This window comes from Ascaphus truei, chromosome 2 (assembly GCF_040206685.1).
Source record: "Ascaphus truei isolate aAscTru1 chromosome 2, aAscTru1.hap1, whole genome shotgun sequence".
NCBI lineage: Eukaryota > Metazoa > Chordata > Amphibia > Anura > Ascaphidae > Ascaphus > Ascaphus truei.
In genome coordinates this window covers 354,968,406-354,983,202 of record NC_134484.1, presented here as the reverse complement: position 1 = coordinate 354,983,202, position 14,797 = coordinate 354,968,406, and the positions used below count along the sequence as shown (strand labels likewise).

At 44.4% G+C, this 14,797-nt stretch overlaps 1 protein-coding gene across 2 annotated transcripts in view; it reads left to right on the top strand.

Moving 5' to 3' along the window:
* The window catches only part of TBC1D5 (TBC1 domain family member 5), a 600,469-nt gene that overhangs the window by 556,989 nt on the left and 28,683 nt on the right, over window positions 1–14,797 (top strand). For both annotated transcript variants that reach the window (XM_075586906.1, XM_075586905.1), the window contains exons 20-21: window positions 10,784–10,863; window positions 12,537–12,704. In XM_075586906.1, the coding sequence (XP_075443021.1) occupies window positions 10,784–10,863; window positions 12,537–12,704 (248 nt within the window). The remainder of the gene's footprint in view (window positions 1–10,783; window positions 10,864–12,536; window positions 12,705–14,797) is intronic.

The following is a 14,797-nucleotide window of genomic DNA, read 5'->3' as shown; positions in this document are numbered from 1 at the left end:
CTCTCTCGTTATGTCTCTAAATGTTTTTGCATTTTTTAATGTTTGTGTTGTGTGCTTTGGCAGTCAGATCCGTTTTATCTAGGGTCGGGCTTTGGACCATGTTAAAGTCCCCTGCTATAGTACGAGGTGGACGCTGGATGAATTCCAGGGTGGTACTCACAAATTCTGGTTGGTTATCATTTGGAGCATAAATATTCACCAACATTACCTGTGAATCTGAGAGGAGGCCCTGTGCCACAATATACTTCCACTCTGGATCACGTATAACCTTTTGTTCATGGAATGGTATGTCATGCCTGATATCAATTGCCACTCCACTTTTTTTTCCCCTTGCAAGGGACATGTATGCAGTGGGGAACGTACTTTTGAAGGTATTGGGCAGGTTTAGAGCATTTATTGTGTCTCTTGAATAAAGAGAATATCACCATGAAGTCTTTTAAATTCAGAAAGTGCTCGTCTTGGTTTAAAATTTGAATTGAGACCTTTGACGTTTAGCAAGATCATTTTAATTGGTTTATGGCTCGCCATTATTTCTGGTTTTCGGTGTCAGTATTTCTTGGTGGCAGGGTTCTATTTTTTAATGACTATTTTTCACTATCGTTTCTTTCCCGGATCTGTGCAAAGGGCATTCAGTCTGCCCTTTCCATCACATTATCAATGCACGGTTTTTATGTTTTAGCGCAGTAGAGCACCTTTTGAACATTATACAAAATTCAACATCGTTACTACGTGGGCAGTGCAATATTTCTCATTTTGAAAGCAGGCAAGTAATAATGTGCTTTTTCTGCCTCGTGTATCTTTAAAAAATTGATTTGCAAATGCACCCACAGCTGGTATTTTTATTTGCGACGCTGGAGGGTTTTTGTCACTTTTTTTTTTTTTTTTACCCACGTAACTTTTTTTAATACCTGTTTTTTATTTTTAAAATCCAATTGTTTTGCTGTTGATGATGGAATACCTGTCGGTGCATTTGATGAACTTTAACTAGTTATACAGTGCTTTATCAATATAGGAAAGGCGCACTCACAATTCTTTGCACATATTGGAAAAATAAATCCTATTTAAAAGCGAAAAACACAGGACAAAAATGTTGAGAAATAAGTTAGGCCCACAATGCATGTCTTTACCGTAAAGAATACTTTAACCTTAGGCCTTCAGGGCGCTTTCCTCGCAGCAATCCATAGAATATTCTCATTGCGTCAGAGCAGGGGGGGACAAATCCAGTCCCCAAGAGCCACCAACAGGTTTTAAGGATATCCCTGCTTCAGCACAGGTGGCTCAGTCAAATGTCAACTGTAGATGCAGTGGTGTAACCACTGTGCTGCTAAACCCTGCAATGCGGGGGGGGGGGGGCCTGAGAGCACAGGATGGCCTTTCCATCCGCCGCCAGAAGTTGGGCTCATGTCCTGTGCCGGCTGCTGCTCTCTGCTGATTGCTGTGGGGGGCGGGGCCTTCCCTGCACACAGCCAGTTCTTCCTTCCCTTGTCTGTTTCCCCACCCTCATGCTGAGCCCAAAGACAGGGTCTGAGCACCATTATCCCTTACCCCCCAGGTAAAAAAAAGTGTGTGTGTGATGGGTATTGGGTATTGGGTGTGTAGGCAGGGCCGGTATAAAACCTTTAGAGGCCCTAAGCACTGAAAAGGTTACGGTGCCACCCCCCACCCCCCCTATGTAATTTAAAATTAAAATAATACTAAACCATCAAATAAAATAGTTTTTTTCAAAATGACATAAAACTTACCTGTATGCTGAAATTGAAATATATAATTTTTACAATTTCAATAAAAACTGCTTTATTTTTGATTTACCAAAAATGTCTACAAGATGCATTAATAATTGGCATTATTACCATTATATTTTTTTAAGTTACTAATAAAACTTACATTTGCTTTGACAACAATTGCAGTATTGAAAATTAAAAAATGGTTTTGTACAGTACATACGAAATACTGAATTTTGAAACAAATATATTTGAAACAAATTCTTAGTATAGGGATTCTAACATCCAACGGTGAAAATGAGAATGATCTTGCAACTATTGTGACCTACAAATCAACATGTACAAATTTTCCGAATTTCGAGCTTAATATTCGATTAAAAAATGCTGATTTTTTTTTTTTTTGCATGGTGGGCCAAAGTTGTCTACAAAGGGCCAATGTTAACACAGTTTTCAGTATATATAATATATAAGAAAAAAAAGGAATCTAGTATATATAATTCAGAAAAATATCTAAATAATTAAACATAAATTTATTGCAACACATGACAGGCTCTGATTTCCTCGCATTATTTTGATCTACGTTAGTAGTACACCCCCTGGTTTAGGTGGGGATAAGTTCTAAAAGCTAACAGAAAAATGGGGAAAGAATATATGGTGGAGTGTAAGAAAATCCAACAAAGTTTTGATATTTTTTCCCACGGTGACTGGGATGATTTTTTTGAAATATCAAATATCAAATTCTTTAAAAAAAAAAAAATCTCATTCTTTGTGGTTCCCCTGCTTTGCTGGTGCCCTAAGCACGTGCATAGTCTGCCTATTGGGTAATCCGGCTCCGTGTGTAGGGGGGATTTTGTGTGATGGGGGGATGGTGTGTGGGGGTGGAGAATTCTGTGCGCGTGGGTGTGTGTAGAAGGGGGGATGTTTGTGTGTGTGTGTGTGGAGGAGGAATGGAGAGTTTGTGAGAGGGGATTGAGTGAGGAGTGGGGCAGTGTGGGGGAGGGGAGAGTGAAGCTTACCTGGGGACCCCAGTAGAAACAAAATGTATTTAGTTTTTGTTCAGGGGGCCCTTTCAAAAATGTTGCAGGGGAGCCCAAAAAATGTAGTTACACCACTGTGTCGATGAAACATGGGGAATAGTAAGTCAAGCTTTTTTTGTGATTTCTTGTATTTGTGTAACACCCAGTTCTTGAAAGGATAGGTACAAATGAAGAAATAACATCAAACTTACAGTAGGTAGAAGGAAAGGGTGATACATACGATTTGAGCTTCGAAGGAAGCCAGGTAATTATAGCATAAAGTATTATGTAGAGGTAGAGGGGGTGGGGGGGGAGGATCCTATTGGTAGTTGACTCATAAGGAATGGGTTAAATCGTATTCATTATTTATACAGCTCAGTAAATGAAGCTGAGATTGGCACACCAGGTTTCTGAAATGACAAATTGACATTAACTATACCAGACATAAATGATACTTTGGTAGTTATATATCATGTGAATGTGAGGACATTCGTGATATTAAAAAGTAGTTTATTAATAGATATGTTCAAAAATAAAATACAATAGGTACCAGTAAAATGAGGGACAAAGGTATGGATTTACAGGATAGTGGAATTTTGTTGCAGTAGTCTGCTTGAAGTGTATTGGGGGAGGGGAGGGCGGGGGGGGAAGGGGATGTCATGGGAGACCAGGCAATTTACACCTTTTTACCAGGATCGTTCATTAAGCAAAACAAGGTAATTAAATAAATTGTAATTTATACGGCATAAATTCGCTTACGCACAATGATACACAAAATGCAGACAAAAATACACACTTACTGGGTTCTGGGGTCGAAAACTAGACTTTTCTTGGTGCACGGAAATCTAAATAAGAGTTTTACCCTGACCAGGGCTTAGCCCAGAATCTCCTGGTACCCAAATCGGCGTGAAGTTTCACACACCACCTCTCCCTTCTCTTCTGAGAACTTGGACTTTCTTGACCGCAAGATAGTACCAATCCTCTGGAACTAAAATTGTCATGAAATCCCAGTCGTGCCCGCTACATTCGATATTGAGATCTTGGCCACAAAAAGTCGGGACTTAGACTCCAGCGGGCAGACTTTTCAGGCTTGAAATTGAAGCCAGTTTCTCTGCTATTCGTGCAAGGGCAACTTTGAAAAGCCCGCGCTCTTACAACTGGAAGACTCGAATCTGATTGGCTCACATGTTCTTTATAGTATTTTGAGTTTCATTCACACAACTCAGCAGCCAATCATCGCGTGGGAAAATTCCCAGCAACCAATCAGAGCCAAGCAGGCTAGAAAAGCCGGGTCAGCGGGAAATTCGAAACAGCCATGGGACATGCGCAAGCTTGCCACCTCCGTCCCTGGCTATCTCAATGCCAACCGCTGGGACAGGCTCCACCAGGTCTGGCAGAGCAAGTGGCAGCCTGGACGACTGCCATTTTTTTTTACTATAAAATGTTTTACCAGGAAGTAATACATTGAGATTTACCTCTCGTTTTCAAGTATGTCCTAGGCATAGAGTTAAGATGACAAATAATACATGGTTACATAAGTGAACAGGGTATCTTATACTATATTAGTGAAAGCACTGTATGTTTGCCTGCCTGCCTGCATGCATGCATGCCTGCCTGGATGTCCGGTGTCCCTAGGGGAAATCTCATTGGTCCCTTGGTCCGCCCCCGCACACCTCTCATTGGCCTGAGGCGGAGTGACGGCCAAAGGACACACACACAGGGACACACACACAGGGACACACACACAGGGACACACACACAGGGACACACACAGGGACACACACAGGGACACACACACACACACACACACACACACTCTCCCCCGTCAGTTGGACCGCAGCTCACCTTCCACACACCCCCCCCTCCTCTCCCGGTGCCCCTCCTCTCCCGGTGCCCCTCACTCTCTCCCCCCTCCCCACCTCACCCAAATCCCCACGCTCCGCAACATCCCCAGCCGCACCATCACCCTCACCGTGCGCCGCGGAGGAAGCGCGGCCCTGCTGCTCAGCAGCAAACTCCAGGCTCCTTCCCCCTCGCGGCGCGGGCCGGGCCTCCTGCTCTCCCCATCACGTGTGACGCTACCGGAGAGGGGAAGCGCGGCGCGGGACTCCCCATCACGTGCGCCGCTACCGGAGAGGGGAAGCGCGGGCCGGGCCTCCTGCTCTCCCCATCACGTGCGCCGCTACCGGAGAGGGGAAGCGCGGTGCGGGACTCCCCATCACGTGTGACGCTACCGGAGAGGGGAAGCGCGGGCCGGGCCTCCTGCTCTCCCCATCACGTGCGCCGCTACCGGAGAGGGGAAGCGCAGGCCGGGCCTCCTGCTCTCCCCATCACGTGCGCCGCTACCGGAGAGGGGAAGCGCGGGCCGGGCCTCCTGCTCTCCCCATTACGTGCGCCGCTACCGGAGAGGGGAAGCGCGGCGCGGGACTCCTGCCACTCTTGCCCCCACCCGCCCCAGCTTCCCGAACTCACCTCCTGCCCCAGCCAGATGCCACGGGGTCAAGGTAAGTCACACACCGTCTCCCACCCACGCACTGTCACCCAGTCACCCACACACCCACCCAGTCACTTTCACCCAGTCACCCACCCACCCACTCAGTCACCCACCCACTCAGTCACCCACTCACTTAGTCACCCACCCACTCACTTAGTCACCCACCCACTCACTTAGTCACCCACTCACTCAGTCACCCACCCACTCACTCAGTCACCCACCCACTCACTCACTCAGTCACCCACACACCCACCCAGTCACCCACACACCCACCCAGTCACCCACCCACACACCCACCCAGTCACCCACCCACACACCCACCCAGTCACCCACTTTCACCCAGTCACCCACCCACCCACTCAGTCACCCACCCACCCACTCAGTCACCCACCCACTCAGTCACCCACCCACTCAGTCACCCAGTCACCCACCCATTCAGTCACCCATTCAGTCAGTCACCCAGTCACCCACCCATTCAGTAAGTCACCCACCCACTCAGTCACCCAGTCACCCACCCATTCAGTCACCCATTCAGTCAGTCACCCAGTCACCCACCCAGTCAGTCACCCACTCACCCACCCAGTCAGTCACCCACTCACCCACCCAGTCAGTCACCCACTCACCCACCCAGTCAGTCACCCACTCACCCACCCAGTCAGTCACCCACTCACCCACCCAGTCAGTCACCCACTCACCCACCCAGTCAGTCACCCACTCACCCACCCAGTCAGTCACCCACTCACCCACCCAGTCAGTCACTCACTCACCCACCCAGTCAGTCACCCACTCACCCACCCAGTCAGTCACCCACTCATCCACCCAGTCACTCACCCACCCAGTCAGTCACCCACTCACCCACCCAGTCAGTCACCCACTCACCCACCCAGTCACTCACCCAGTCAGTCAAGTGTCAGTCACCCACCCACCCAGTCACCCATTCACCCACCCAGTCAGTCTCCCACTCACCCACCCAGTCAGTCTCCCACTCACCCACCCACCGACCCAACTCACCCACCCAACCACCGACCCAAAGTCACCCACCGACCCAAAGTCACCCACCCACCGACCCAAAGTCAAACCGACCCAAAGTCACCCACCCACCGACCCAAAGTCACATACCCACCGACCCAAAGTCACACACCCACCGACCCAAAGTCAAACCGACCCAAAGTCACCCACCCACCGACCCAAAGTCACCCACCCACCGACCCAAAGTCAAACCCACCCACCCACTCAGTCAAGTGTCACACACCCACCCAGTCACCCACACACTCAGTCAACTCAGTCACCCACCTAGCTGTCAAGGGGGGGGGGGAAGCCTAACCCTGTCGTAAGCCCCCCCAAAATTACATCCCGGGCAACGCCGGGTCTCTCAGCTAGTACTTTATATAAAAGACATTGCATGCACAGTTAGAGATAATATATATTAGAGGCGTCTGTAACCGTTACAGACCAGATTAAAATGTGAGACAGCTTTAGTTTTGAAAGAACTTAGACTGATTGTGGCTGTGAGAGTCTACGGTAGATTGTTCCAGTTTTGGGGTGTACGGTAAGAGAAGGAGGAGCGGCCGGATACTTTGCTGAACCTTGGGACCATGAACAGTCTTTTGGAGTCAGATCCCAGGTGATAAGAGCTGCATGTGGTAGGGGTGAGCACTTATAATTGTTCTCCGGACCTGGGTACTCAGTCATTGCCCTCTGACCAAATGCTTTTCACACCTCTGGCATCTCTGACTGCTTTGAACTCCGATGTCCAACAGACTTACTGGCGCCTATGGGTTAGCTCGTGCAGCCTCTTTGTACATCAGTTCCGAATGTAACAGGCACATTACATTACAGTACATTATAGTACATTAATACAGTATGGTTTTAATATGCTTCTAAGTCTCTGGGTATAGGGGACAGAAGAGGAAAGATGTTGTACTTTTATTCCTAGCTGCCTTATTCCCCATACACTATCTTTTGGACTTAGTCTGGACTCTGAGAGTCCCCCCTCAACCTTATATACAGTTGGGGCACCCACAAACCCTACACTGATTCTGGGTTACCTGGCACTAGCTGGGAACCCCCTTTAACCTAGGGATCCCTGATGAAGTGTCCCACGTGACACGAAACACGTAGTAGAACCATTGCATGCTGGGTAATTACATGACGACGCAATACGCCTAGCACTGCCTACACGAGTGCAGGGATCACTACACGTGGATGCCGGTTTAGGACTTCCCTTCAGCACACACCAACTGTGATCCGGAGAGTGAGAGGGATTCGGCCTGGACTATGGACCTTCCGTTTGAGTGATTTACCCATTCTGTGTACTTGGATCCATATGATCCCATTTTTACTGTAAGTTTTTACTTGTTATCGTAATATGAATTTATAAATGTACTTATTCATGTTTAGTGATTCTTTTCCTTCTTTGCGCCCCCATTCTTTTTGTTTTGTGTGTGGGAGTCATCTCAAGCCCCGCTGATCACGGGAGACGGGGAGCAGCATTGAAGAGGGATCTCCAAGGAGACAATTGACGGCCAGCGCGCACTTAACTCTTTTCACCCACAAACCCTACACTGATTCTGGGTTACCTGGCACTAGCTGGGAACCCCCTTTAACATAGGGATTCCTTAAGCTATAGGGATACCTATTCATCCTTTTGCCTCATTCACCTTTCTAGGCTATGCTGAAGCAGGGTACCCTAGTGCTGAGTCGCGCTTGCATTCTCGAGGGGGGATATTGCCGGGTCAATGTGCCTACATGTATCTGAGATTCCCTGGTACATTTATTGGGGAACTGACAACTCCAGACCCCAACTACCTAGACACATTCTGACAATTCCTCCGCAAACTCCCCCCCCCCCCCTTTAAACTCATACTCTAGCCATCCCTGCTAGCTGGCATGCCCGGAAAGGGAAAAACACATAAGATACTTTTATTACAGGTAATACATTGAAATGGTTCAATGTTACTGAGCCCAAGAGCTAACTCTACTGCAGTGATGGCCATATCATATGACAATGGCCCTAATGCATTGCCTCTGAGTATATGGGAATACTCAATAACCATAAACCTGCCTGTATATTGACTGTTTGGGGTTTCCAAATTGTAACTTTAGAAAACCTGCCTTAAGTAAGTATACCTGTTTATAAATCACAGAACTGGATGTTTAGGCAGACGTAGCAACTCCCTCAGATAACAGTGTGTCACATAATGCCACGTGGTGTATAGATATTACCTGCTGGGTAAGTTGTAAATCATATTTTGCTAAAAGGAGATGAGACGGTTAATCTCGCCCTTTTGGAGGCTGTGCAATTGCTGCTAATAGTTAATAGCGCGTGTAAGGTAAGTATAGAGTACATGCAGCTTGATATACTTAAAACTTAGCTCTACAGTATGTCACTCCTCAACCCGTTCTGCTCAAAAACAAACCGTGCTAGAGAGTGTGGTTTGTTGGGAACCACAGAAGGATAGAGACATTAAGATTTTTTTATCATATCAAATAATATTAGTTTACCACATGTATAAAATGAAATATATCTCATTGTACATGCGATATTGAGCACTTTAATTGAAATGCTTACTTTAAACTGACAAGTAAATAGTAAAATTACATTGTTCCAATTATATAAACAGTATACTGTAATTACTTTTTTTTTTTTACAAATAAAGAAATAATTATCAGTCAATGACTGCACCACTGATTGAGCCACCTGTGCTGAAGCAGGAATATCCTTAAAACCTGACCTATTGTTGAGAGCCTTGAGGGCTGGAGTTGGCCACTGCTGTGTTAGTCTGTTCATTAGCACTGAAGTATACCGATGACCGTATCAAGAACAGTGAGAGCACAGGCACTGATAAACATTCTCAGACATAATCAAGCAACGCATGTTATTTTGTAAATCATTTTCACGATTTGTGTGTAAACATGGCGCTTGACATTGTTTTTACTTATTATACCAACTTGGAGAGAGTGCCCAATCCAAACGCAATACAGTAACACCTGTGATGTATTTACAGCCCACATCTATTGGGGGTATAATACTATCTGAAATAAAATAACCGCACAGAAATATAATCAAACAAATATATTGTGCCTGTCCTCTAATGCAGGGGTGCGCAATCTTTTCTCCCTGCGCCCCCTGACTGCTCTCCTCCCCTGCTCGCACCCCACCTCCCATGCTCGGCTCCGGCATCAAATGCCGGGTGCGACGCTGGAAGCCAAGGTAAGTTAGTTACAGAGGCCTCGCGCGGTCCCCCGGCATTTAATTGCAATGCCTTGGGGGTGAGCTTGGGACCTCTGTAACTGCCGGGCCCCCCCAGTTTCTCCCCCCCCCCCCCCTGCTGTAATGGACCACCATTAGGGTAAACAAATATAACAGCATCAAATTCTCTGTGTTATTGATGGAGCACGGACCAAACAGAGTCCAATCACTTATAACATTTCCTTATTTCCCTCCATGCACTTCTCTCCTGCTTTCTCCTTTGTGGTAGAAAGGGGGAGACTTGATTAGAGTGCATTATTATGGGAGCAAAGACAAGCAAATCATTATCCCCACTAGGAAGATCTTACTTATCATTCAGAGAGAACAATAGTGACATTTTTGCTTCGATGATGACATATGTTCAAGGAGGCCAATTACATTGGTGAGTTGTTTAGAAAACGTTTTCTCGTGATCTAAGTGGGACTTGCCTCTTTGATGTTAATTATGTTGGCCACATCTGTATGTGATTCAGCGTTGTGGAAAGCTGCAAAAAAATGTCTATATATAAAAATACATTTTCCTCCAGCAGCCACCATTTCTACTATGGAAACACAAGCTTTACCCAAGTAATAAACATGCAAACCAGACCAACGCACCATTGTTTGAGCCAATATTTACAGTACCTTGGAGGAGAGTCCACTTGCTGCGCTCTCTAGCTGGGTTCAGACATCTGCCTTGATCTACAACCTCGTACCTTGCTCTCACTTTTTAGAGCTCTTTACAACTTCTGTAGTTTTTGTTTTCTGCGGCAATTGTATTACTCCAAAAATTATTTCCGTAATCGATCATTGATTTTTTACAAATGTTGTAATATGACATCGCTAAAGCCGAGCAGGTGCCCAGTTAAGTTAGAGACTTAAAAATGATATGAACACGAGGATGATGGAAATGTTAACTGTTGAGGAAATTCAGCATAGTGGGGAATAGTAAGTCCAGCTTTTTTATGCTATCTGTTATTTTTATAGCACTCAGTCCTTGAAAGAATATTGACATTAAGATGTTTTTATAATATCAAATAATAGATACAATACTGTATTATCAAGTGGTATACAATGGCATTTGCCTAAATACCTGTAAATTACAATGCTTAATTTAGACTGTCTAGTGAATATTGAAGTTGCGTTGTCCCACTTATATTAACAGTATAATTACTTTTTAGAAATAATTATTTAATGAACAGAAAAAAAATAGCGCAATAAATCATACAGTGTGTGAAATGGTTTCATGGATTAGATATTTTCGAAGACCTGGATAAGTTTGGATTTATGGTTTACGTCTTATTGTCTATTGTCTAATGCAGGAAATATTCAAGATGTCATATTGCAGGAAAAGTTGGAAAAAGAAGATAAAATCCAAGTATCTCTAGCTGTGTTGAAGCAGGTAAGTATTGAGCAATGCATGCAATAAAAGGTCCCTTTCCTTCTTGTTATAGATTGGTGTCATGTACAGTATGCACCATTCAAACTTCCTGTCTAATGGCAGAATGTGAAAGCTAGTCAGAAACCCAACAGTACTCATAGACTCTCATTATTACATAGAAAAAGCCAACACACACATACTGTATAACACGTAATGCATTGTTTTGTTAAATGGCTGTCACTATATTTAATTTCTTTCATCTTATTTTTGTATTCCAGTTTGTCTCTACTTGGTTAGGTATCTAATCCTGTTTGGATTAGTTTTGCAGGAGGGCATATTTAAGACTGATTTTAAATGTGCTAGCATCACATTACACATGTCCAAATGTTTGTACTGTATGCAATGCATTGAGTTACTGTTAAAAAAATGTAGCACCCTATTAATTTTAGTGTGAGCAAGTGCATGCAAGCATTTTTCCCTTCAAGCAATAAATATAATTATCGTATTGAAAGTTAGAGGCACCATTGCAGAATGCATAAATCCTGGCTGCTAGCTTCTTTATAGAAAACGAATGAGTATCCTATATGTATTTGAAAACTATGCATATCGCTAAAACCAAGATCGATCCACTGATCATAAATTATAATACCTTTCATTCAGAAAGCAACACAAGAAAGCAAGATTAATATTTTGCTTAAAGCAGCAGCCCATGCCCTGTGCTTCCCTTTTCCCACCCACCTCCTTCCACCGCTCCCCCCGCACATTCATTTTAGTTCTTGGTACCATCTTTTTCCCGAGACACATACTGTACTGGCAAAGGTGCCGCTGGTACTTCTGCATATTTAAATCCCCTGCGTTACGCAGGCGCCAAATATGCATCTGCGGCCAGCAACATCACGGCTTCCTATTGGCCTGTGTAATGCTGGCGATTTAAGCTGTAATTTTGTTTCTGCCCGGAGGGGACGGTACCATCGGTGCCTTCCCCGAAATGTTTCTCAGAAACCAGGGTTCCCCTGGGCAGAAAGGAAAGAGTCCCTGTTTCCCACACACAAAAAAGGGAAAGGGGAGGTTGAAAACGAAAATGAGCATAGAACTGCTCCTTTTAAAGTTGATATATTTTCTACCACACAGAAATTGCAGTTTGAAGTTGTATCATAAAATACATAATATATGCACTTAATGCTTGTTTTCGAATGCACTGCAAATGATACGGTAGAATAAATGACAGCACTTAATTGAAAACTCGATTAGTCTAAACCTGATTCATCTGGATCTTCTCGCTTAATAATAATAGGGTTGAGTGACCATATTTGTCCCGACATAAAACAGGACAAATGTCACGCATGCGCAGTCGGCGCTTGCCAACTCCGCATGCACGAATGGTGAGCACCGACTGCGCATGCGCGCAGAGCGGTTGCCGACCGCACATTCGCAATCAGCACTTGCCGGCTGCTCTTGCGCATGCGCGATTGGCACTTGCCCACTGCGCAAACGCCGTTTGCTGGTTGCTTATGCGCAAGTGGAGCTTGCCAGTCGTGCATGTCCGGTTGGCAAGTGCTCTTCGCGTATGCGCAGTCGGTGCTCGCCAGGGCGATACAAAACCGGGACAGAGCCCTAAAAACCGTGACTGTCCAGGATAAACCGGGACATCTGGTCACCCTATAATAGGGCTTGTTTTTGTTCTCCTGAAACAGATTAAGGACATTTTGAAAGGATCCCTGCGCTTCAACCAGAGCCTTCTTGAGGCTGAAGATAATGCACAAATTACAATCACTGATGACCATTACTGCTCCAAAATCCATATAAAGGAGGATAATGATGACTTTCTCAAGGAGGTTCAGGGGTCGCATGATCAACAACAGGTACAGTCAATGACACAATTCACCAAATACAGTACTAACTAAACCTCTGACAAAATCAGCTACCCAAAAAGACAGCTTCTCGTTAGACACTCAATTAAGATGGTTTTTACTGCAATTTACTTTTATTATTGCTCTAACTGAATACAAAAAGCAACAGTACAAATGATCATATCTGGCACTATTATTCTTGTTTGCTTAGTTTTTGCTGTTTTCTTTTATTTTAAATAAACTATTTCAATTCATTCACGTCAAGCCCAGTGTTCAGCCACAAACTTTGTTTGAAATTCAAAGTGGCCACTGCTAATTTTCAGGAGGCTGTGACTTGCCTACAATCCCTGAGTAATCCGTGAAGAGTCCTTAGCCACGTAATGAGCCACTGATATTAAAGGGGGGACGGCTGCTGATTACCACTGTTTTGTGAAGAAGTCACACTTCCTCAATGCGTCATTAAGTGTTCCTCATACATACAGTAAGTCCCGAAAACAATGTTTGGGATAGTAGGGAATTCTTATCTTCTCTCTTCACTTATTATATTAACATGCCAACGTTATATTTCTTACAGATACAAAAAGCATGACTTCTATTCCTTGCTAAATGTTGTCTGACCGGTTGCAGGTGCGTTTACATCAGGGAGTAACAACATACCACTTACTTATATTTTTAACCCCTTCGGACAACATGAATGTTGTTAACAACTAGATAACAAATAATTTGGAGGAGAATTTTTGCCTCGTCTGGGTTTATTCACCTGTAAGAAATATAACTTTGGCATGTTGATATACTGTAAAAAGTGATAAGATAATAGTGCCTTACTTCCTCAAAAATAGTTTATGACAATACTGTATACTTGCTGCTGTAAGTAAGGCTGCGAATTAAAATGATGAATGAAATGAATGGACCCCCTAAGTGGAGGTATTTTTACAGCAATCACGCATTGTTAAAACGACGCAATATGCGCAGGTTGGGAAACAATGCTACAGTTTGCGCCACTTCGTACATATCCCATGACATGGGCTTCTGTATTTCACTACTAGAGCTCCTGCATATTAACCCTTTTACCGCCAGTGGAGCCTACAATGCATTGCAGCGCACTGTTACAGGCACCTGTGGTAGCAACGGGTTAAACCGTAACACGCAAGTATATTACATTTTCTATCACAGCTTGCGCTTTAGTTTTATATAAGTCAATGCACGTGGCTGGTTAATGATTGTAAGTAAGCTGGTTGAAGGGAGCACCTTTTAGGAGGGACCTACTGCAATACTTTAAAAAAGTAAATGGATGCCACGTAACGTGGCATTACATCTTGGGAGTTTTTTTATTTTGTTTTTCATTATGTTTGAAGCAGGGGGTCTCCAGGGCTGAACTGCATTGATTTCAGATTGGGGGACCCCCTGTTTCCTGAGATACTTGCATTGGAAAGGGCTTTCGGTAGCTGCTCAAGCTGGGCTCAGAAAATGTCTGTTTAAAGGTCCCTTGGGCCAATAAGAAGCTGTAACGTCCTCACTTGTGATACCGATATCACCTTCAGATGTAAGTATCTCAGGGAGCAGGAGGTCCCAGGATCTGAAATTAACGTGACTCAGCTCCGACCCCCTGCTTCTCACCCAGGGGGGAATATAGATTGATTTATTTTTAAAGGCAAAGCTCCTGTAAGACATTATTACATTAACTGCACATCTGCATTCATTCTTACTTGCTTTACATCATTTCAGCTTAGAGATTCTGCGCAAATAGTTGTTCTAAAACTCAGAGGAAAATATTATATTTAAGACTAAAGGGCTACTAAGTGGAATTTTGGTCTCCTTAATGCATTGGACCGCGGATGGATTTATAAAATGAGATACAGACCAAACCTTTCGAACACTTCAGTTGCCTGTTTTATGTACAGTATGTGGAGGACTGTGCAGTCAGATGATCATTTAGTGTTAATGATTGAGGTACATATTGGGGTATACACAGATATAGCAGAAATGATTGCACAGTAGTGCTATTGAAAACAATTGTTAAGGAGATAACACGCGTGTTATTTAATGCGTTATTCTGCATGGTAACGGGGAGGGGGACAATGACGTCTGCTACACATGTATGTATA